We start from the raw sequence: 24,617 nt of genomic DNA on the forward strand, positions 1-24,617 counted from the left end.
GCATTTCAAGTTATTCAAAGATAGTGAGCAACATTTTTAGAAAGAGTTCATAGAGTAAATCCTGTTTATACTCGCTATTTTGAAGTGCCAAGTGAAGATTAATGTTTAACGAAACCGATAAAAAGTATGTGGTTGATATATTTTCTTACTTTCGTTCACTATGAAAAATACACGTGAGGTCTCCTTATCTTATTAGGGGGGGTCCCCTTCCCCAACGTGATCTGTCGTGATTTTTTCATGCGAATTCTAGAACCTCTTTTACCTAACACTTAACTGACCACTTCACGATCAAATGACACGTTGACAATGACATTCAAGACAAACAATTTGTGGCATTTTCAACCAAACGGGTACTTATTATCGGTTCCCAATAAGACGATATTCCCTTAAGAGCAATTCCTAGCTGAGCAACTTTTCAAATCTCGAATTTTTGAAGCTATGTTTCTGTCGCGCTGCGGTGGGCGGGAGCCGGAGCTATCTAAGTGTGAGTGCGCGCACACAGACGCGAGACTCATGCGCTCGCTCATTGCGCGCCGTTCCGTCGACATCGTCCGCGAGCCAGACGGAATTTATTCTGCGCTGCCCGACGCAAGTTGTTTTTGTTGTTACCACGTAATATTGTTTTTCATTTTTATATTATACTGTATCTATTACACCCTAATACTAAACACCCTATCACCTGTACTAAATGTATTTTACACCTATGATGACGAAATAATAAATGATTGATTGATTGCTTGATATTAATTACCATATAGGTAAAAACTGCAAAAAAGAATGATGTCTCAGCTTCGGTTGTCGTCGTACAGTCAAGTGCAAAAATATGTATCGAAAGAATCGTCTCATAAATATGGTACTACGCTCTTATTACACTGGAATAAGATGCTATGGGACATATTTTTGAGTAAGATGTGTACACCCATATTTTTACACTTGACTGTACCTATCCGTATCAGTAAGTTGGGAGTGATCATGGTGTGTTGTGAAATTTTGTAAGTAGGTATAAATATACCTATGGTTAAACTACAATCTATTTAACTTGTAGTACGATGGGGCTAAACTTGGGCCGCCTTATTGAAGAACGTATCGCAATGACAATCTGGGTAAAGTATGTTGGGATAATGCCGGACAATTTTGGGACCAATTGAGAGAACTCGTGAAAAAATGTTTTTTCGAGATCTGAACACGTGACAGATTCTTGAAGTACGTAGCGAATCGTTAAATAATAACCGTAGATTCGACCTAAATTTTGGTAATCTTCAATATAGAACGGTTTTAGTTTTGTACCTGTGTAAAGATGAGACATACTTTTTATTAGGCTAACGAGTGTTTTGCCATCAAGGGAGAACATTGGATGGTGAAAAAAACTTGCTTCTAATGGAAAGAGAATAAGGTATCACAAAGAAATAGGTCCGGTGTCTACCCTTTTGTATCCGATCTTAACCCTGATACAAAACTTGGCAAAATTGTGGCTCTCAAACTTTGATACCTATGTCATAAGGCAATTTGATAAGTAAACAATGTGCTAAGAAACCTCTTATTGTAAGGTTTACCCGAAGTAATAAAAAAAACCACTAAAATAATAGATACGTTGCGTAGTTTTGACAATTTAAGATTTCGTGAACTGTACCGGTTTAGGGAAAGTGTAAATGTATTGTTTATTGAATGGAATGTACTGGAAGATATGAAGTACTTAAGTAGGAGGGACAAAAATCAAAATAAAAAATAATCGTGCCCAGTCATTTTTAATGAAGGTCGCCAAAAAAAAAAGAATCAAACTTAGAAATCAAAAAGACTAAGTAGTTCTTTAAAGAGGTCAAGGTCACTGAGAGCCCATCTTGAAGTATGGAAAATAATTAAAATTGCGATTTTGTTGGTTTAATTTTGCAATTATGTATATATTGATTGATATACAATCTTTTTTTTTTGATAAAATGTAAGGATCGTATGTAAAGAGTAAAGTAAATATATAGGAAAAAATAGCCCTCTTGAAGCATTTTAAGGAAACTAATTTCGAAGCCCTAACTCTATTTTTTATCCGAAACTAGCAATGTATGTATGCGTACACATCTACATATGCATCCGTATGTGTAGGTACTTTATTGCGAAAAATTGCTCATTTGCTATCTATTTTACTCGATTTTGTTATAAATTTCAACATGTATCATCATCCCTATACAATATAAATACTCTTTATTGCACAGCTCAATAAATGAAAACAATACAAAAGAAAACATACATATAAGCACAGGTAAACAAAATGCGGTCTTATCGCTAAAAGGCAACCTTTGGGTTGCGGAAATTAAAAAAATTACATTGTCAGTAACCGTCACGCTGGTAGTGGTACTGGATAATAATAATGGTACAAAAGTGTGATCAAGAAAACAATAAATGTGATAATTAAGGTCAGTAGGTAAATAGAAGAAAATTTAAAGTTTGATAATCACTCCTGTTTTTTAAATAGGTAAAGATCTGATTGTTTCTGGTCCGATCTTTACCTGGAAGGGTCAAGATCGGATATCGGTCTACAGCAGTGCTAGGTCTGTTAACACAATTACAAAAACAAACACAGTTTCATCACAATACGCAAAATAAATTACAGAGCGAACATCGGATAGAAGGAAGAATTCGCGAAATTTACCTTGCTCTCTGTGATTGCACATAGCACAAGCCCGACTCCATGAGCGACGCGGGGACACTGACAGTCGAGGCGCAATGAAATGGCGTCTTACACAATGTTGCCAACATTAAAAAATAAAGCCAAATTAGGGGGAAATGAATGTCCTACGTTCTTTACCCGCATCCGGTATTTACCCAACATACCTTAATCGTTGAACCGCCGCATTTCAAAATGTCCCTTATTTTGATATCGGCTAGCCGTAATGTAATACGGCGGATTATACAATACGACTGCGATACTTATATATAAATCCCCTCGTCAATGTAATTTCATTAAATTTGCTATCTAGTGGCAAACATCAAAGTAGTTATCTTTTACTTGTGACGCACAAGTGTGAGCAATGTAAAATACTATATTTCTAAAAAAAAATGCCTACTACGTAATAGAAGAAAATGTGATTATTAAATTATAATACGAAAGGTGGTCAAATCGCAAAATGCTGTCGTTTTATTTAAAATAATGAAATAATTAGACCAGTTCCGAAAGTACCGGGAAATCCCGGTTCTTTAAAACAGTACCGGTTCTGCAATCCCTAATAAGGATGTTATGCCCATCACTATTCCTTCTGTGTACGTATATTTAGAAACTGTCTCCGCCTCCAATTCGTGCGATAAGGACAACTGCAGCTCGGACCGAAATACACTCGCAAAAAACTCAAAAATCGAGGTATCGCTCTCGACTGTTTCCTCCTCCAAAACGCAACTAATCATTATGAAATTTTGGAAATTGCAAGAGGAAGAAATAATCTATGCCGCTATGTTTTGATTTTTTGGATATTTTTTGTCATATTTGTATACTGTGCCTTTTTTTACAGCCAATTCAATTGAGCCGTTTTTGCGATTTTCGAGGCGCTGTATCTTTCTTCAAAATAAAATAATCCAAAAAAGCAAAACATAGCGGCACAGATATTGATGATATTGATCTTATTTGAAAAAATCACTGCTCTAGGTTAAAAATCCAGGGAGGAATCAGTCGAGAGCGTTTGTATGGAAAAATCGCAACTAGGAATTCCTCTTAAAGCTTCAACTTTATAAATAAAACACAGAAATTTCAATCAAAATGAGGGACAGGGAATTTCGTCTTCGTGGAATCCAGTGATTAGCAAATGTAAGGCTGAAAAAACTTTCCAACGCATACCATCGGATGTCGTGAGTGTTGTGTGTGTAGGTAAAGTGACAACCCTAGCGTACTAGTGAATAATCAAGATCAAGTGCGGGTAGTTCGCAGAACCCAAAAAGATGTTGATACAATTCCTCGCCAGTCTGCCTGTGACCACGAGCGTAATGTAATGTCACCTTCGAAACGTCAGGCAATATAATAAACGTAAGTTTACGCGATTAAGTCCCGTATTCGTTTTAAAATTATGAACGAAAATCGTGTTGGTTTAAATCAATTTACTTCAAGTCATTGTATCATTGCCCTTATTTATTAAGTTACTTATCAGAGTATTTAGGTCAAGAATTTAATTGGCATTGATTGATATATAATGACAGACACTTCATCAAGAAAACTCTAATATATTTTATTGCCGCGGTCTTACTGACAGATCTCGTGGAAAAACTATCGATTCAATTATACGGTAAATACATCTTAATCTTCATGGAATTAATTATGGTTCAATACCAGTTTTTTTTTAAATTATTGCCCTACTTTGTGTGTCCAAAATTTGTAATAAGTTCATATTTAGTTTGTCTTTCACCTTTTAGTGTTTGTTCCTAACTTATTTTTACAAAGGTTAGTTGGAAGAGATCTCCATTAGGGATAAGTTCGCTTTTGTACATATACTTACATATTTTACTTTGTTATGTCTATTTTGTGTAAACTTGTTTATGTGCAATAAAGTGACATGAATACATACATACATTAATGAAAGACATAAAATTATGGATATCTTTAACATTTGAAAATGTATTGCAATTATAAATAGTACCAAAGGTATATCATAAATAGTTCATATTAAACTTTTCAATTAAAACTTTATTTTACAAAGTTCTTGAAATTATTTGATGATGATTAATTTGTCCAGATTGTACATTATTTCTCAATCTAAATTTATAAATCAGTAGACGATTATGAGTATTATGACCGATTATAAGTGACTTATAAGGACTAACTAAGTAACATAGGTAGGTGTTTACATCAACAGCCTTCTCACTTAATTTGTTGTAGTACGAGTAACATTACTTTTTCGGAATTTCCTTAGGCAAAAAATCATGACGTTATATTAAATTTGACTAAATTGCTACTTATACCAACGCGTGGGTTATTCTCAGTAACTACTATAAATTTGTTACCGTATGGCAATTACGACTAGTTTTTTTTTTTTAATAAAGCAACCCGTTGTGTAAAGCGGTGGTGGCCTAGTAGGTTTGACGTCCGACTTTTAATCCGGAGGTCGCGGGTTCAAATCCTGGCTCGTACCAATGAGTTTTTCGGTACTTATGTACGGAATATCATTTGATCCGTATAACAATTATTGATATATTTTCAAAAGGTATAACAATTTTTGATATAATTGTGTATAATCACTTAAGCAGTATAGTGAACTTTTGATATAACAACAAAATAACTATTTTCATGGGGTATAATGTTTAATCGATATAAAAGCTATTCGAAATAACGTTTACTGGATATAATGAATATTTGTTATAAGTTTTTTTTTTTTTTTTTTATTATGCGTTTAAAATTTTGGGTCCAGTCCCCGCGAAGTGTACGGGCGGCTGGATCCGTAAGGTCTGTGTGATGTTTTATATCTCTAATGAATTAATTATGTGACACTGGGATGATGTTGTGTTGTTATGAAAGGTGATGGTGGTAATGAATGTTAAGATATGAAGATGGATGGTGTAGATGAGTTGTTATGTGTTGTTGAACTTTTTTAAACTGTTGATTATGGTCCTGGATAGATTGCAAAATGAGGTCAATGTACTTTCTCTGCTAATTTGTTATAAGTATTTATGGTATAATGTATACAAATGCATAAAAATAAGTTGAGTTCCTAAAAAAAGTAAAGTAATAAAAAAGTCGGTTCTGGCGCTTCGCCGGCCGCTACCGCGGCACGCTCGCTTCGCTCGCTCGGCTCGCGCGCTGTGGGGTCGTAGTTCTGCCTAACACTCCTCCTCGCTTCGCTCAGCGTCGTACCTAACTGAGACCTGCCTTAAGTTCGAATACGTAGGTTGTTATAATAGTAGTAAATATTACAAATTATACCAGTACTACATTATGCCAACTGGGCGTTATGTCGAACATAATTATATTACATACGTTATACGCTGTTAATGTTAGATTAGAAGTTGTTATATTACAAGTTCATTATACTTGACGATAGTTAGACTCTCTAAGAATATACCATGTATTGTTATAGCAAAAGTGCATTATGTCACTTAATCGTTATATCGACTAAAAATATATCAAAAGTTGTTATATGGACCGTTACGCACCCGTATAAAAGTTACGACAGTTCTAACCTGCGCAGATACTATAACGCGCAAGTATGGGTACCATATAAATGTTATGCTTGTGATCTTCAGTTCATCTAAAAACACAAAAAGGCATACACAATGAAGTTTTTCAACTATTTTAAAATAAACGTTGTATATTATGTTTCGGTTTTTAAATGGCAGGTAAATACAAACATAGGTATATATAATTTTTTTATAAGGCATTCAGACCCGGTTGTTTCTTAAAGCTCATAAGAAATTTGATACTAGGAATAACACAACGGTGTCCGGAATGCAATATCCTGATGTAAATGATAGCCGCGCACAACTATAGGACATCGTTTTTCAAGTAATTACATACATTTATTCACAATTCTATAATTGAAAATTTGTCACGATAAAAATGATTTATGGCGTACTTAAGTACAGTAAAATATGTATTAAATATTTAAATTATATGGAAGGAAAAACAATAGGAACGTTACAAGTCGAGTTTTAATACTAGATGTTAAGATAAGATACAATTTTCTTAACTATTAGGTGTACAAGCTCAAGACAGTGAATTTTTCAATTTCTAAGCTTGTACATCTAATAGTTAAGAAAATTGTATGTATGTAATTGTGGGACTTAAACCCACGATCACTGGATCGCTAGTATCTACAGTGCTCTGCCATCTGAGCAACCAAGACCGTACCCAATACAGCGAATATTTATTATAAAAAAACTTCGAAATGCCGGGATGTGCCCCTAGCAAGTTGCGTTCTAAGATGCATTTAAGAACTTCGCTTCGCTCCGCTCACTCGTTCGACAAATGCCTATATAGAAGAAATCTTTGGTTATGTCATAATAATTAAGAAAAAAATAGTCTAAACAGAATGAGTGTGGAAGAAGCCGCAACTCCACACCCGCAATTTTTTTATCGCCGATTACTCGGAGCAACATAGGTTACAGTCTGTATAACCTTTATACGGAGCTCGATGGCATTGAGGTGTGTGTAGTAGTGTAAGATATAGATATACATAAGTTGACGATGTACATTGAGGTAGTTACAATACAGACGCTCGCGAGTAAGCACTTGTGTTTGATTTCACCTCTCAGTCACATACATGCCACATGGCGACCGTGACCTCGAGCGCGGGCTCCGCCGGGCCGCACGATGTTAGTGTCAGCGTTTTCGCCGCCTCAGTGTTAGCGTGATTATTACAATATGGGCTGCGTAAGCGACAGTACTGCAGACTATTCATACGATTACGGACAATTTTCGTGTAGAAAAAATACAGTAACTCAGGCGTGATGGGGCAAGGATACAGCAAACAGGAGGAGAAAGAGGTTGTGATCACCCAGAATGCGGTTGGATCGAATGATGCGACGGGCACGAGCGAGCATCACACAAAGGTCAATAACATCCTTATAAGCGTTCTTTTCGTCGTACTCGCCCTCATCGGTTGCTGCGTCCTGTACAAGTTTTTCAAGAAGGCACAGCAAAAATACATACACAAAGAAGTCAGGAGAGAAGTTTGGGCACGATTGCAAGCTAGGCTGTCCATGAGGAAGTCAGTTCCGGCCAAGGACGACGAGGAGGAAGGCGCATAAGCGGTGGATGAAAGCGCGGCGTTCTACGTATAGTGTGTGTGTGAAGTGAAAGTGTCGGGAGTGAAAAGCGTCGGAAATGTTAAGGGTATGAATTTAGAATTACAGACTATATATAATAAGTTAGAAAATATACGCATATACCTTCGAAAATTAGGCGAGGCTAGAAGGCAACTAAAACAAGGTCAGGAAAAAATTGACAATGCACAGTTGATATATGAGGACTACCGATCTTTAATCACTTCTGTTAATTTAGATGATCCGTCTGAGCCCGAGGAGTGATATATTTTAGAATTATTATGTGAAAAAATAGATAAAGCTTATAGTAAAATTTTACAATATAAAGTCTTAGAGTGTGTAACCGAAAAACCAATTAAAATGGAGAAAAAATTCGAAATAAAAGAAGCGAACAGCTTAATACCTATTTTGGACGGCAAGGAGGAGACCGTGGAAAAAATGATCTCCGGTATTGAAATGCTAGACAGTATATTGAACGAAAGTTGCGAGAAAAAAATACTAATTTCATTTGTCCTTAAAACGAGAATTAATAAAATTGCGCAACTAAAACTTAAATCGAGTTATGAAACTGTTGTCGATTTAGTGACTGATCTACAAAAATATTTGTTGCCGAAGAAATCCGCAGTCTCTTTACTTGAACAATTAAATAACATAACACAGCGCGATATGTCTATTACTCAATATGGTGATAAGATCGAGGAGTTGTTCATTGGCCTAACGATAGCGCAAGCCGACGGGAAGCCCGAGGCGCGCGATGTCCTTAGACCAATCAACGAGTCCTTAGCTATAAAGAAATTCACGGACGGTTTGAGGAACCGCCGTCTTAGTACCATTTTAGCAGCCCGAGAATACACAGAATTAAAAGAAGCTGTCAGAGCTGCCCAAGACGAGGAGCTGGCGCGACCCCAGCCCGAGCCAGTAGTCATGAACATGAACTACGGCTACAGAAGAGGTTTCCAGCAGCCACAGCGCTACGGCTGGCGTGGGCGCGGGCCCACCAGCTACCAACCCAATCGAGCCAGAGCCTACCACAGCCCATGGATACCACGCTATCCCACTAATAGAGGTACTGTACCTAGTAATAATTTTCACAGGGGCCGTGGACAACGTACGAATTTTAGGGGACATCCCAGTACTCGCAGGAGTCGTGGACACCGCGGAAACGTGTATACATATACACACGAGCCGCAGACCCCCCACAGTTCGACAAGTAACGAGACAGACAGAGTTCAGTTTTTTCGAGCATAAAGTTTTAACTATATGTGACGGATTAGACTATGTAAATTTTACTGTAGGTGGAAAAAATCTTATTCTTATGATTGACAATGGCGCAAGTATATCAATTTTACAACAAAGTAACGTTCCCACAGAATCGCAGATATATGAGAAGGGTACTATTATATCAGGAGTAGGTGGCAGTATTACTAGTAAACAAGTGGCGGACGTGACTTTACATGACGGAAATACGATACAGATTAGGCATAGGTTTCACGTTTTGCAAGATCAGGATATGCCGTGTCATGCGGACGGAGTACTTGGTTTAGACTTCATGCGAACTTATAATGCGATCATAGACTTAACAAAGGACGAGCTTACTTTGCATTATGGAAATCAAAGGTGTGTGTTACGAATACAAAGAAGTAATGAAAACGAAACTTGTTTATCTTTGCCAGCGAGAAGTGAGTCTATACATTTAATTAAAGTAAAATCATTCGATTTAGGAAAGGATTACGTTATAAACTCCGAAAAATTGGCCGAAAATGTATTTTTGGCGGGAAGTATAAGTAGAGTTAAGCAAAGTAGAATACCAGTGCGAATTTTAAATACAAGTGACGAAAACATAAAATTACCTATTTTTGAACCTACTTTAGATAATTTGAGTGATTATAACATTTGCAACTTTCAAAAATGCGACAACGGAGTAGAAAGGGTTAAAAGGTTATTGTCGTCTTTGAAGTTAAATCATTTAAATGACGAAGACAGAAAACTTATAGAGTCAATATGTGCCAAATACGCCGATGTTTTTTATTTAGACGGGGATAAATTAGGAACTACGAATGTATCGACCCAAAGTATCACTGTGAAACCGGACACGAAACCCATATATACGAAACCGTATAGGTTGCCAGCGTCAATGAAATCGGAGGTTAATAGGCAAGTCGATCAAATGATTAAAGACGATATAATTGAAGAATCTAAAAGCGATTGGAATAGTCCGATACTATTAGTACCGAAAAAGTCTGACAACAATACAAAGAAATGGCGTTTAGTCATCGACTACCGAAAAGTAAACAATGTTATCCAGGACGATAAATTTCCACTGCCAAATATTACCGATATTTTAGATTCTCTGTCAGGTGCAATATATTTTAGCCATCTTGATTTACAGCAGTCTTATTATCAAACAGCATTGGACGAAGACAGTAGGAATATAACTTCGTTTTCATCAGGTCAAGGTCAATTCCGTATGAAAAGGCTCCCAATCGGCCTCAAAATCAGTGCCAGTGCATTTTCCCGGGTAATGTCAATAGCAATGTCAGGACTTTCATATGAAAAGTGTTTTATTTACATGGACGATCTAGTTGTTTTCGGCAGAAACATGGACCAACACAATAGAAACTTAATCGACGTATTAGAAAGATTACGTAAGGTCAACTTGAGAGTAAACCCACAAAAATGTGATTTTCTGAAAAAACAACTACTTTATTTAGGGCATGTAGTATCAGCGGAAGGCGTGTTACCAGATCCGCAAAAAACTAAAGTTTTAGAGAATTACCCAACACCAACAAACAGTGATGAAGTTAGGAGATTCGTAGCCTTTTGCAACTACTATAGGAAATTTATTCCAAATTTCGCAGAAATAACATTACCATTGAACAAATTATGTAGGAAAAATATACCATTTCAATGGACAGAGGAATGCCAAAATTCGTTTAATAAATTAAAAGAGAAACTCATTACTCCCCCTATCTTACAATACCCAGATTTTTCATCAGAAAATGAGTACATTTTGAAAACAGATGCATCCTCAAGGTCAATCGGTTCGGTACTATGTAACAAAGATCAGAGACCTATAGCTTATGCTAGTAGACCCTTGAATAAAGCCGAGTTAAATTACCCTGTCATTCAAAAGGAGCTTTAAGCAATCGTCTGGAGTGTACGCTATTTTAGACCTTATTTATTTGGAAAACAGTTCACAATAATGACGGACCACAGACCACTCTTATACCTTTTCAGCATGCATGCAGCATCCGTCAAGTAGATTAATTAAATTTAGATTGCAATTAGAGGAATATGACTATAAAATAGTATATATAAAAGGAAGTTCGAACGTAGTGGCAGACGCGTTAAGTAGAATTTCAATTTCGTCCGACGAATTAAAAAGTATGAGCGAACAAGTTACAGTTTTGACAAGGAAACAGAGTAAAAAGTTGAGGCAAGAGGAGGAGTTGTGTGACGAGAGTGTAGGAGATCTTAGTATACCCGAGAATTCAAGGTCTGATCAGCCGAGAATTGCGGAAATATTAAGAAAACCTAATGACTCAATAGAAATGTTGTTTGAATCAGAACACGAGTTAAGAAAATTAAGAAAAAATAAGTTAATAACTAGAGAAAAAGATTGTTTCGCGTACGCAAGGGATAAAAAACGTCTCTACATAAACCTTAACTATATGTCTCATTTCACGCGAGCCGTATTTGTGAATATGTTGAGTGATTTCTGTAGAAATATAAATATAGACGAGTTATGTATGATAAAAAATGATAAAAACGCGTTATTTATAAAAACATTGTTAAATGAAATAAAAACGATGAAAGACTGGTCCGGACCGCGAATAAAAATCCTAGGAAATATAATCCGAATAGATGACAAAGACGAGAGACGAGTTATCATTAACGACTATCATTTACTACCAACCAGCGGACATGCCGGCGTTCGCCGAATGGTTAGTAACATCAAGTCTAAATATTATTGGTCAACTTTAGAGAGTGACGTCAGAGACTTCGTGAAAAAATGCAGTAAATGTCAAGTAACAAAGTACTCTAAAAATATACGACAACCTATGGTTATCACGACAACAGCGTCGTCAGCATTCGAGAAAATATACCTCGACTTGCTTGGACCGCTAGACACCGATACGGAAGGTAATAAGTACATCCTAACGTTGCAATGCGAGCTAACGAAATACATTGAAGCTTACCCATTGCAACGCAAGGATGCGATTAGCGTAGCAAAAACTCTTGTTAGTAATTTTATATTAAGATACGGTATTCCAGGTATGATATCAACGGACCGAGGTACCGAGTTTATGTCATCCACTATGGAAGAAGTTTGTAAGTTACTAAAAATAAATAAGATTAATTCGACCGCTTATCACCACCAATCGATAGGTGCTTTGGAAAATATGCACAAACATTTAGCCGCTTTTATGAGAATTCAGTGCGATGGTCACCCGGACACATGGAGCGATTGGCTACCGTTCTGGTGCTTTGCATACAATACAACAGTACATTCAATTACAAAGTATACCCCATTTGAATTGGTTTTCGGAAAGAAATGTCAAATCCCTAGTAATCTGATTAAAACTGTACAACCAATGTATAATCCCAATAATTATGCTCTAGAATTAAAATACAGACTACAAATAGCTCATAAGGATGCCAAGGAAAATTTGTTAAAATCTAAGGAATTACGAAAACAATATTATGATAAGTTATCTAACTCAGTGACTTATAAAAAAGATGATCTAGTTTTGATTAAGTCAGAAACTGGAAAAAAAATTGATAATCTTTTTAAAGGACCTTTTAAAGTGATTGAGGACGATGGAGTAAATGTTAAGTTAGAGATAGATGGTAAGATCGATCTTGTTCATAAAAATAGGACTAAGATTTTTAACCAGTGACTCATGTGTCACTGCTCTTTTTTTTTTGTCATGTTGTGTTAACATTAATAGTTTGACTTTTTGTAAACATATTTCATAATTGTGTTTTGTTGTACTATCGATATGTTTAGATTTCTTTAAATAAAACAAAATGTTTGATAGTGTATACATAGTTTTATATAAAAAAAAATTAATTTACATCAATTTTTTTTTCTCAACAACCCCCCAGATGAGGTGTGTGTAGTAGTGTAAGATATAGATATACATAAGTTGACGATGTACATTGAGGTAGTTACAATACAGACGCTCGCGAGTAAGCACTTGTGTTTGATTTCACCTCTCAGTCACATACATGCCACAGCATTTTTATTGTTAGTCATATGCATACCTGAATTCTCGAGTGCGTAACAAGCGGCTTATTAGCGATGCATCTCGGTTAGAGCGGACAGAGCAAGGCCTCGATCGGATCGCACAAATCTGGAACAGCCATCCGCAAAAACACGACCCACGACGCTTGCATGACTTGTCTGCGATTGTCATTGGTATTATATAGTAGGCGAGTATTCGACCATAACAACCAGTATAAGTATGGCATCTGATTACCCTTAAGTGCTACAATTTAAGAGATCATACTCGTATGTATACATAGTTGAATGCTATGGTCAATGATAATCAAGGAACTTGTAAGTACGTTGGCCAATTAGCAGCGGCAAAATGTATTAAACGCACTGACAACTTGTGCAGTAAAGGTATCATACCTATTTAATTACTACTCTGAAATTGGCTTATTTCAAATACCAATTAGCTGCGTCTTACTTATGTGAATAAATGAATATATACATATAAGATTATTTTGATCTTAAACCTTTACAATGTAATACATTTACTGTTTGCATATTAGAGATTCATAGCCGAAGCAATAAATTTCCATTTGACCATTTAGCAGTGTCACCACTGTCACCGTTAAGGTTCTCAAATAGTGACATTGCTTTATGATTATTGTGTTAATCATAGCAAGTTTTACATAAGTATACTATCGGCCTGATTCGAATTTTAAGAGGCGTTAAATATTAGGTCAGTATGTCAGTGGCAAAAGTGATGTTTTTGTTTGAAGAATCGTCATTTGGCGTATCGTATCTAGCCCTAATATTTGCCGTATCTTAAAGATCGAATCAGGCCGCATATCAACTATGCAACCTCTGGAAATAAAATCCTTTTTAATTTGAGACATTTGGTTTACATAATTGTAAATGTTACATTACCACTTCAATTTGTTATTAATTTTAAAAAAATCTTTCTTTTCAGAGGTTTACTTTGAGAAACAACGCTACGATGGCTGGTACAACAACAGAGCATACCCTGAATGGGGTTCAGTCGGTAAGTGCACCTGTAGAAAATCACATACACACTTTTATTATTTATATGCGAACGGCATAGCTATCATACTATACAAAAAGCGAACGAGACAGAGGGAAAATACCTGTGGTGTATGGGTAGACCAAAATTAAAACTTGTAGCAAGTCAATTAAGTTAAGTCTTGGAACAGTGCTGAAATATCGGGAACACTTTAAAAAAGTTTACAGTGTATATGGTTGGCTATTACTGTATTTACAAAATTAATTAATTACTTAATTACTTTATAAAACCAAATAATTTAATCATATGAGTGAACCAACCATCATTATTATTCGTTTGCCCTTGTTCCATTTACTTTGGAGGCTCAATATGTCTTTTAAGTTCATCTTTTCGCCAATATTTAATAAATATTTAATAAAGAGATGTTTCATTTTGATGTACTTCCACATGACAACATTGATATATTTATAGTTGAAATAACTCTTCACATAAAACTGTATTGCACGCGAACAACAAGTCATTTTTTTCGCGTGACAAGAAACCACAAATCATTGACAATGTTTGCATTTGAATATAGTACCTAATTGTATTGTTTCAATTCAAATCAGTTATTTTTTTTCATACATAATGGATTATTGTCAAGTCATTCATTGTTATACCTGCGTAAGCAGGTCAAATAAAGATTGAAAAATAGACACCTAGTATAGATATTGAAACGAATAGGTTCAAAATATCTCAACTACAGGTAGGCGTAGCAAACTACTAAACCAATAATCAATAAAGTTTTGTTAAATAAAAAAACTCACACGTTTTTATTCATATGTAAAAAATTAAACGACGTAATGTTACAGCTATCATATTACGACATCGACTCTCAAACTTCAACTGTCAGCTGTCATTGTTTGATTTGAACTAATCAAGTCTGATTGGGCTTACCGACTTGATTTATCGACATAACCTTGCTTTAATCTCTCTTAAACATTAATACATCAATAGAACTTGTAACGCTAATGACAGTTAAGGCTTGGTTATCAGATATTGTTTCAAATATGATATATTACAAATATAAGACAGACAATTCGTGCTTTTAATACCGAAATACACGATCAAAGATATCATATGCATACGTAGATGTAGTCAAGTGTTTATTCTGTATACCTACTGAAGTCGTTACCCGATATCAGATATTATATTGTTTGTTATCAATACAGATCGGGAGTCTCAACAAAACTTACCTAACCTTAATATAGTATTAAATATCATACTACAAGTATTGCGATAAATTATTAAGGCATTATCTTAAAGTAGAGCGAAGATAAATTATTTTATTAAACCAAAAACGATCATGTGCTATTGGAATGGGAATTTCACCGAATTGTGGCTAAACGATATAGCAATACCTTCCAACTCGTTTAAGACGCCGGCGCGGCTGATTATTCTCATTTAGTTATACCATGTAGTTAAGTATTGTGAAATACTTTCAAAAGACTTTTTACAGTATTTTTAGCAATAGAAACATTATTCTTCAGTCTAGCGTTTTTCCGGTCTAACGCCTAAACATTTTAATAAAATAATTCTGTAAAAGGTTTATCCTCTGAAACCCATTTTAAGATGATAATGTTTCACTTTTATGTACAACCCAACTCCCGTTGTCTGCACGAATTCCGTCATATGGTCACTTTTTTGTTTTCCATAGAGTTTGGTTCAGGTTGAATGAATCCCTTTAAATAGTTATATTTCACGATGATAGTTATTATTTTAAACATATTACTAGTCATGTTGTTTTTTTTCATTAATCTCAAAAATATGAATCTATTAACAACATAAACCTCATCGAATCTTAAACGAATATACATATCGTTTTTTTAATGTTTTTTACGGGCCAACCATAAAGACAATGGTGGATTAAATGGCATTCGTACCTTTGCTAAAAAAGTGTACATTGTTCTCATCGAGCCATTTAAAATATTTAAATCCATAAAGTTTTATGATATCATATGTTCATGAATCATGATAATAAATAATGTTAAAAAAGACGAATCATATAAAAACGAACCATCGTTTCGCACGTAACGACCACCAATGAAGCCTTGATGATATAGAATCTCCACTGCTTACCGAACTTATGTGCACGTGTCCTCAATTGGCTTGAAATCGAAATTTTGGAATTCCTCGACGAGAGCTACCACGTTAAGAACTCCATAAAAAAGCGAGTTAACACAAAACCGATGAAAAAGCCTGTTCATTACTTTATTAATAAACATACAATGACCCAATACAACTAGAATTGACTGCTTATATGCTCGTATGCGTAAATAGTTGCATACCTACTGAATGCGACTTTTGAACACACTCATAACCAAAGATTGATTCTATTATAGTTACAGTATTGGTTTGGTCACAATGTAAACTCCGATAGAAAAGATCTCAACGCGTTTATATTCACTGGACCTACTTTTTCTCGACCTAAGTATTTAATTTTATAATTTACAAGAACGACCTTGCACACAGTCTTGTATTATTCAACTATTTTTTTTACAAAAGTCAAATGCAGTCCTGATTGCAACCTTTTGTATCAAATTACCCTCGCTATTGCTCCACCGGTCTCGTGCCGATCTAACATCAGATAACAAGCTCAAATAAACGCTTATTAATTTGTCAAGTGTTTGCATGGCTTAATCTTTTGATATCTCGATACCCATGTTTGTGATATCGCCCACGTGATATTAAGCATTGCAAAGCCTTAACAAAAATCCGCCATTCGGTTGCTTCCTGTACATTTTATATTGCAATAGTATTGTAGTGCCCCTAGATTGGTAATATTTGTAATTTTAATGTAAGTAAGTCAATAGTTCAATACACGACATACTCAATTATTTAGTTGACTGAAGCGTTAGCGGGAATCTCTGTTTTGACTCTGCTTTCGCATGTCCGAATATTTTACTAGTCGGAATTCTTAACCGATTCTCGTGAGCATCAGGTTCAGTTGTTATATATATTTTTTCTGCCATTTAGCTTTTGGATAATGTTTAAAATGGTAGAAAGTAGCATAAAGGACTTAAGTGCGATTAGGGTCTGGGCACTTAAGACCATTTTGAGTACGCATTGATAATGCCTCAACGAAGTAAGTATTTTTTTGTTTTTACATTGTTGAAACTTCTCAATAATATCGCGACTCGCGAGGTCTACAGCTCACAGAACCACTAGTTTATAGTATGCGAGAGGTAAAAGCCAGTGCACAACAAACGGATATGCAGAGGGAAACGTGTTGCATACACATCCGGTGTGGCCAGGGGTAGCAAAGATGCCAATCGTTTGCGCCGTAGCGAACAAAACGCTAATGTCTCTCTATCACTCGTTCATATTAGTGCGATAGAAAGACATTAGCGCAAACGATTGGTATCTTGGCTAGGTCCCCTGACCACTTATGACCACACATGACTTGCGTTGTCGTGCGCGACTCCATGTCTTAAGCACGACTTTCAGTATGTAGTTGAGCGACTTGAGCGCGGCAACGCAAGTCATAAGCGGTTTCGTCTTATGTAGGTACACACTTTATTTGGGAGGATAAGGCCCTCAGCACACGGAGCAGAAACATATAAGCGTATGGTAAAAAACGTTACAAGTACGAGACGCGTAGAGTTCTGAACCTCTAGTACTCTCATTTTGTTTGGAATTTAGAAACAGCGCGCCAAGCGGGACGTTTTGGAAACTCAAAATCCCATACAAAATGAGACGCAAACGCGCACGTCACGTCACGCTATTGAATATATTTACACTGGGCACCAAGTGACGCGCAAGCGTAACCGTTTTATAAGTGAAATCTCATTTGTTGAAATTTTTGAAATCATAGCGTCACTCACGTCAGATTTCTTCGGCGGATGTATCGACTATCTTACTTTCTCATCAGATGAAGAAGATTCTTTATGATTATGTCAGAAGTTTTGTTTTTTACGCCTGTGTTACGCTACGCCTGTCGTAGTCGTAATGACGACAAAAATCTCATATTGCGCTACGCTACAACGACGCTTCGTGTGCGGTTTTGTTTGAACTTCTTCGTGCTCGTAGCGCTTTCGTTCTACGCGCGTATTACGATACGCTTACGCGTCTCGTACGCTTACACTCCGTGTGCTGAGTGCCTAAGTTATCCGTGCAGGTACTCAACACGCCGCGCCGCAGGCGACTAAAGAAAAATCGAACGCGAGACTGTTAATAGCTATAGATCATCATAGGGCCACGACTTGCTTGAAGTTTTGTTAAATAATTGATATTGTTTTATTTTCGTATATCGTGACTGCAATAAATTGAGAGATAATTTGACATACTGCCTTGACCATGTGTCATAACATGAGAATGCGGCCACAACATATATCAGCATAATAATAAATAAATAAATATTATAGGACATTATTACACAAATTGACTAAGTCCTACAGTAAGCTCAATAAGGCTTGTGTTGAGGGTACTTAGACAACGATATATATAATATATAAATATTTATAAATACTTAAATACATACAAAACACCCATGACTCAGGAACAAATATGCATGTTCATCACACGAATAAATGCCCTTACCAGGATTTGACCCCGGGACCATTTGAATATATTAATTATTTCTACTCGTACCTCTAATCTTTTCACTATTTAGGAAGATTTATTTTAGTTCGCTTTCTTCTTCTTCTTCCTTACTGACCTTTTTCCCATTTACTTGGAAAAGGAAGTTCCCATTATCTTGTCATTATTTTAGTCCAATAAAAAATAACAATCCAATAACAATGGACGCACGAGCCGCTCAGTGCTCAGCGAGCTGCGTTCGGAGCAGGACATGAAGTCGCTACACCTTAATGAAATTGGATGATAAAAGATAAACTGCATATGATTATGGCGCATGATAAAACGTAATCTTATTCCATTCTATGTACAGTCACGTCTGAAAATATCGGTACAAAAAAATGTGCCAAAGATATGTATACACAACCTTAATAAATGGGCCAGAAAGTCGTGTATTCATATTTTTGGCTTTTTTCGTATCGATATTTTCATACGATAGAGATAGTATTTAAGCTACATGACGGAAAATAACCCATGACCGCCCACACCAAAATATTTCGTAACAATTATACATATTAACAACGATGTAGGCCACGTGCCACACTAAACCTAATCAGCTTCAAACAAAGGTCATGCGAGATCTACAAGCATATACGGCCCGTGCCATTTCGTATGACCACGCAGAAGGGCACGAATTGCCTCACACTGATGCAACGACCTCAAATTGAATCCGTCATTAGACAAACATTAATATAATAGCCGTGTGATATATTAACAGCGTACAAAAACACACATGAACCGTGTGATTACTCGTGCCGTGAGCAATTTCTGCTATTCAATCGTCAGATAATTTGGAAGAGATCCATGAAGGTAGACATTACCTGCGAGCCGAAACTTGCAAGGCTCCTCGGTTCTAATTCGATGCTCATGCTAGTGGCTGGAAATTGCGACATGGAATCACGCGTTTGTGAATTATTAGCTCTACAGCCATAACTATAAATCATTCACAGTCGGTCGACATTATTGTGCTAAAATACTCTTAGGTACATTTTGGTGTCTCGTGGAAAACCCTCATAGTTACATTCTTTTTAAACCAGACAGATTTAATTACTTACCATGTCGTATTTAATTCTTTCCGATCTTTGCTGGGCAATATATAAAGACATATCGACTCGTTAGCGGTGAGGAAAGACGAACGCAGATTGACGTGATTTACTTGTAGGTAAGTAAAATGTAATTGAAACATATACAAATTATTTCATGTCTTAACAAGAAATATAAGTAGGAAGACGTGTCCAATCAATCTTTTATATTTCATTTCATTTATTTCGTTTATATATATTATGTTATCCCAACTGAACGAATTTTTATTGCACTTCTCGTATTTCAAGGCTCGTCAGCAGAAATGAGACCCAGTTTGGACAGGTTATATCGGAGAGCGAACACATTTTTTATAATTTCTTTTTTTTTGAATAATATTAATATAATATTTTTACTACATTGCGTTTTGTAAGTGTTACAAACGCATTTTTGTTACTTTTTTACAAATACTTCGTGAAATATGATGTGGATCCATAATATTATATGTATTTTCGTGACTAATAACCGTGCCAAATGGGAAACAGGCGAGGCGGCCGGTGAGAGGGTTCTGAATTATTGGCAAAGCATAACTCGCTTGCGGCGCGCCGTGCCTTGGTAGACCCTCCATAAAATACCGAGTAATCAGTAAGTGATATATAGACAACAGAGTTACAAGAGATAACATAAACATACCGTTAGTGGAATCATTTGTAAATTGCTATGAATGTTTTTTTGTTACCGAACCTGGTATATTCCCTGGATTATAAGAATAGCATCTCATCCGAGAATATAGCATTTACTATTGACTTAATACTTAGTTGAGACTATTTTAAAGGAATATAAAACTAGAAGGCAGTAGAATGATTGTGCGTATGTGAGCAATAACGAGTAAATAAATAGTCATAAGGCATTTCAAGGTGTAATAATATAGATTGGCATGGACTTATTCATAATTACTACTTTAAATCTTGACGTGACATGAACATGTTAAGCGAATATAACAAAATGATTATTGCCTTGTTTGGCGATTGGAATTTTCTCTTCTTTCGCAATTCTGCTCCAGTTACAACGAAGTGTATATTCAGGTTTTTGGACTTGTAATTTTGTCGTCCTTCAATATCATTACAGTTATACCAATTTATATACACATCATATTTATTCAAACTTGATTTACCACAATAATTAATATAATTCAGCTCAATTTTTACCTTCTTGACGTTCAGAATTGCTGATATCTTCATTGGTGGATTATTACACCATACCCGTGAATGGGACGCAAGTTATTGCGGCAATTTGGCTAATAATATATTATTTTTAAATCATCCTTCCTTGGAATAAGCACTACAAACAGAGATTTTTTTTAATACAGTTGCTCAAAAAGTGTTACTTTACGTAGCTGTTTAGCGTGCGAAAAGTGCGGATTTCGCGAACGAGTGTTTTTTTATTTTTCCACTTGTTCCAATTCATGACTACTTATTGATGAGTGTTAATGTTTTATGTTAGTTTCCTTTAAACGTCGTAATTAACATAAAAACCTATTGTTAATGTAAAAATAATAAATATAAGCATATTTTATTACTTACCTTTTCATCATTATAACACGTTTATTTTTTTATATTGAATATTGAAAAACCGTTCTTAATAGATAAGTTGTCTGAATGGAACGGAATAGCTGCCGAAACGCCTGTCAAAGCAGAGGCGTTTTTTTCTTACTGCAGGAATGTTTTAAGTTTTCAAAGGCAACATACGATATTGTTTTCATACAATTTAAATATACGATACACAAATAATCGTAAATAACGATACTTAGGTAATAAAATAATAGTATAATATTTTATATTTACAATTGTTTCTGTCTGATAGAACATGCATTAAAAAGTACTTGATATTTTTCTTATTGTATCGCAACTGTATTAAAAACGTCGTTAGATACACGTGCGGAAATGTCATTACTTCACGAGTACCGAGATATCTTGCCACGAGCCGTAATGTACTATTTCAGACTGTTGTAACACAATATGCCTCCTATTACGATATTTTGCAGTCGATAAGGTACATTCATTACTGATACGAAGAATTTGATTTTTCCGTACTGAATTCGAACTCAACTAAAACGAAAGAACCATTTATTATTAGGAGGTCGATTCTAATTCACTCATGTTAATTTGGTCCCATTTTGATATCACTTATCGGTGCATATAAATACCTCCCATGAACCAATAACATTTTTTTAAATATTAGAATGCTGATTTCTTTACCCAGGATTAGAACTCGTGGGCGTTATTTGTATAATTTTCCAAGTTCATCGACTCATGCGAATCGTATAAGTGCAACTTCGAAACCTTACCACGGCCGCAATGAGACGTTCTATTTTCATGAAAAAGTTGGGAACCTAAATGTATTCTATGCAGTCACTTTAACCCGTTACAATCTCTAATGTTTAGGTCCCCTGCTAGTCCTAAAGTAAATTCAAATACCTTTTTCAATTCCTTTGTTTTGTTCTCAGATAGCCGACTCATCCGCAAGACGCCAGCGTCGTACGCTGATGGAGTGTACATGATGGCGGGCGCCGACCGGCCCGGCGCCCGCACGCTCTCCAAGATCTTCATGCGCGGGCAGGATGGCCTACCTTCAGCGGCCAACCGAACTGCATTACTCGCATTTTTTGGTAAAGAGTCCTCTTGAATATGTATAGTTATTTGCCCACAATTAAAGTACCACGAATCTTATCTACAGTACGTAAAGGACGGCATAAGATAAGGCGCTGTATTCAATATACATATACGATTTTGTGTCTATATTGATGCCAAAGCTCGAATTGCGACTACTTGTATTCCCTCGTAAAAATATTTCATGTGCGTTGATTCTTAGCCGCCTTTTAATTGTTATATAAGTCAAGATACATTTTGTCACGAGATACTTATACATTACAAGTAGGTTTTTAGACAGTATGGAATTCATCGCGGGAGCTCTAATTGATTGCTGCTCAATTTAGAATTCAACGCCGCAGGTGGCAAACTTGAATGTATATTAGGTATGTATGTATCTAAACCAGAATTATAATAAGGTTTTTATTGCAAATTTCGTACCATTTGCGGAGCATACATACCAGCTGTTATATAAATATACAATCGCACACGAAGAATAAGGGAACTTAAAACTACGAAAGTGGGAGGGTATGCACCGTGCCGTGAAACGGTCACAGGGCATTGGAATATATCAGTGCTCCCTTACAATTCCTCCTACTTAATGCTCTAACAGTAATAAAAAAATTGTACAGGTCAGGTCGTGACAGGAGAGATCGTGATGGCATCGGAGTCAGGATGTCCCATCGAGCATCACCGTATCCCCGTGGACAAGTGCGACCACATGTACGACCCCGACTGTGAAGGCGTCAAACATATGCCCTTCTTGCGTGCCGCTTACGACCGGAATACGGGGCAGAGCCCTAATAGTCCTAGAGAACAAGTAAGTTTCGCTTACAATAACTTTGAGTAGGTAGGATATCCCTCTCTCGAATCGTTCTTCTTATGTTTGGCTTTCAGGCGGATTCATGAGCATTCTGTGAAATTTAAAGAGGGCAAAGATCGGCTGTGTTAGGCTGTATCTGTAGGGCGATTTGACTAAAAATCATCATTATTAAATCATCCTTGATGAAATCGTAATTAAACCCAAAAGTAATAATTCTGATAAATATTTATCAATATGTGTATTAATGTCCTGTACTAATAATATGGATTTATGCCTACTATATACAACTTTTTGTTCTTACCAATATAAATATAATTATTAGGTTAAATTATTACAAAAGAAACTTTTTAAAGAAAATATACTGTTTGTATAGTCAATGAATAAACTCATTATCTTAAACATTTCTTTAATTAAATATTACATATATGGTGTTTTTATTTTCATCATACTGGTATTTGCATAAACATGTGTACAAGATGAACTCAAAACTTTCGTGCAGTTAATTTAGTCATCCGGTATGAGAAGTCAATTTTACTGACATTTAATTGTCATTATTATGATGGGTAAAGAACACGGAAGAGAAAGGTTACAGCTAATAACTTGCATAAAAGAGTTATCTCTCAAGCCAAGACTACTTTCTGAGTTTCTGAAGCGACCAACCCGCGGGGTGCATGGGGTTAATTGTTAACGTAACCTTTTGCATAAACCACGTTTATTATTGGAATTCGTCCATCAAACGCAATCGCTTTTTGTCTTACTAGAAAATATCTAAATACGTTTCGATTAAATCTGTTAAATGTAAAATGTCAATCCTTCCACAAAACTCGTGTTTTATCAATATGATATTACTTGTTCGAAACGATAACATTATACATTTAAAATGTTACGTCACTACACTGTAGCTTTACCGTCACTGTAACTACGTGTGAAAATAATCTAAGTAATCGATGCTACTAAAATATTTCCTTTACGATGCTAAGAAAGGGCTAAGTTGAGCTGATACCTAATTAGCTACAAGTTATAGCCATGGAACCGTATTGTATGTACCATAAAATATAAAAAAAAATACAGATAGGTACTTCGTAAACGCAAGAATCTTATTTGATAGGTTGCCGCATTAAACGCGCGTGGAAGGAAAGGTTTGAATACTATGAATAACTTTTGTTTTCGCTCTGATGCTGATACTCAATTCGACTTCCCATCTATGTAAATACCAAAAAAATGCATTCAGTGATTTTCACCGACAATACATATCTTCATTACTCTTCTATCATAGTTTCCTTTACGCCCAAACGCCTACAGGTTATGGGCCTAGCACGCTTCCACACCTTTATTCAAACCTGTTTAAACATATACGTTACCACAATGAACAAAAAATAATGATAAAAAAGCCACTGTCAAATGCAAAGTTTAACGGACAATATCGAAATGCCTACATTTTTCTGAAAAACTTTATCTGGATTGTAAACCCAACGCCACTTATCTTTATAAAAAATCATACGAACACGCCGTAAATTAGTTGAAGCACCGCGGAGGTGTCAGCAACCA

At 35.8% G+C, this 24,617-nt stretch overlaps 2 protein-coding genes across 3 annotated transcripts in view; one reads left to right on the plus strand and one right to left on the minus strand.

Moving 5' to 3' along the window:
• LOC133524282 (transcription factor 15-like) overlaps positions 1–21,933 on the minus strand; it is a 60,062-nt gene extending 38,129 nt beyond the window's left edge. Inside the window, exon 1 of the mRNA XM_061860197.1 lies at positions 21,182–21,933. Within this exon, the coding sequence (XP_061716181.1) occupies positions 21,182–21,192 (11 nt within the window). The 5' untranslated portion in view covers positions 21,193–21,933. The remainder of the gene's footprint in view (positions 1–21,181) is intronic.
• Positions 1–24,617, plus strand: part of LOC133524279 (dual oxidase) — a 75,361-nt gene that overhangs the window by 30,692 nt on the left and 20,052 nt on the right. Inside the window, exons 3-5 of one of the 2 annotated variants that reach the window (XM_061860186.1) lie at positions 13,914–13,985; positions 22,105–22,266; positions 22,879–23,066. In XM_061860186.1, coding sequence (XP_061716170.1) covers positions 13,914–13,985; positions 22,105–22,266; positions 22,879–23,066 — 422 coding nt within the window. Of the gene's footprint in view, positions 1–13,913; positions 13,986–22,104; positions 22,267–22,878; positions 23,067–24,617 lie in introns of those variants that run through there. The other variant, XM_061860187.1, reaches the window with a different exon arrangement.

Source organism: Cydia pomonella, chromosome 13 (assembly GCF_033807575.1).
Source record: "Cydia pomonella isolate Wapato2018A chromosome 13, ilCydPomo1, whole genome shotgun sequence".
Taxonomy (NCBI): domain Eukaryota; kingdom Metazoa; phylum Arthropoda; class Insecta; order Lepidoptera; family Tortricidae; genus Cydia; species Cydia pomonella.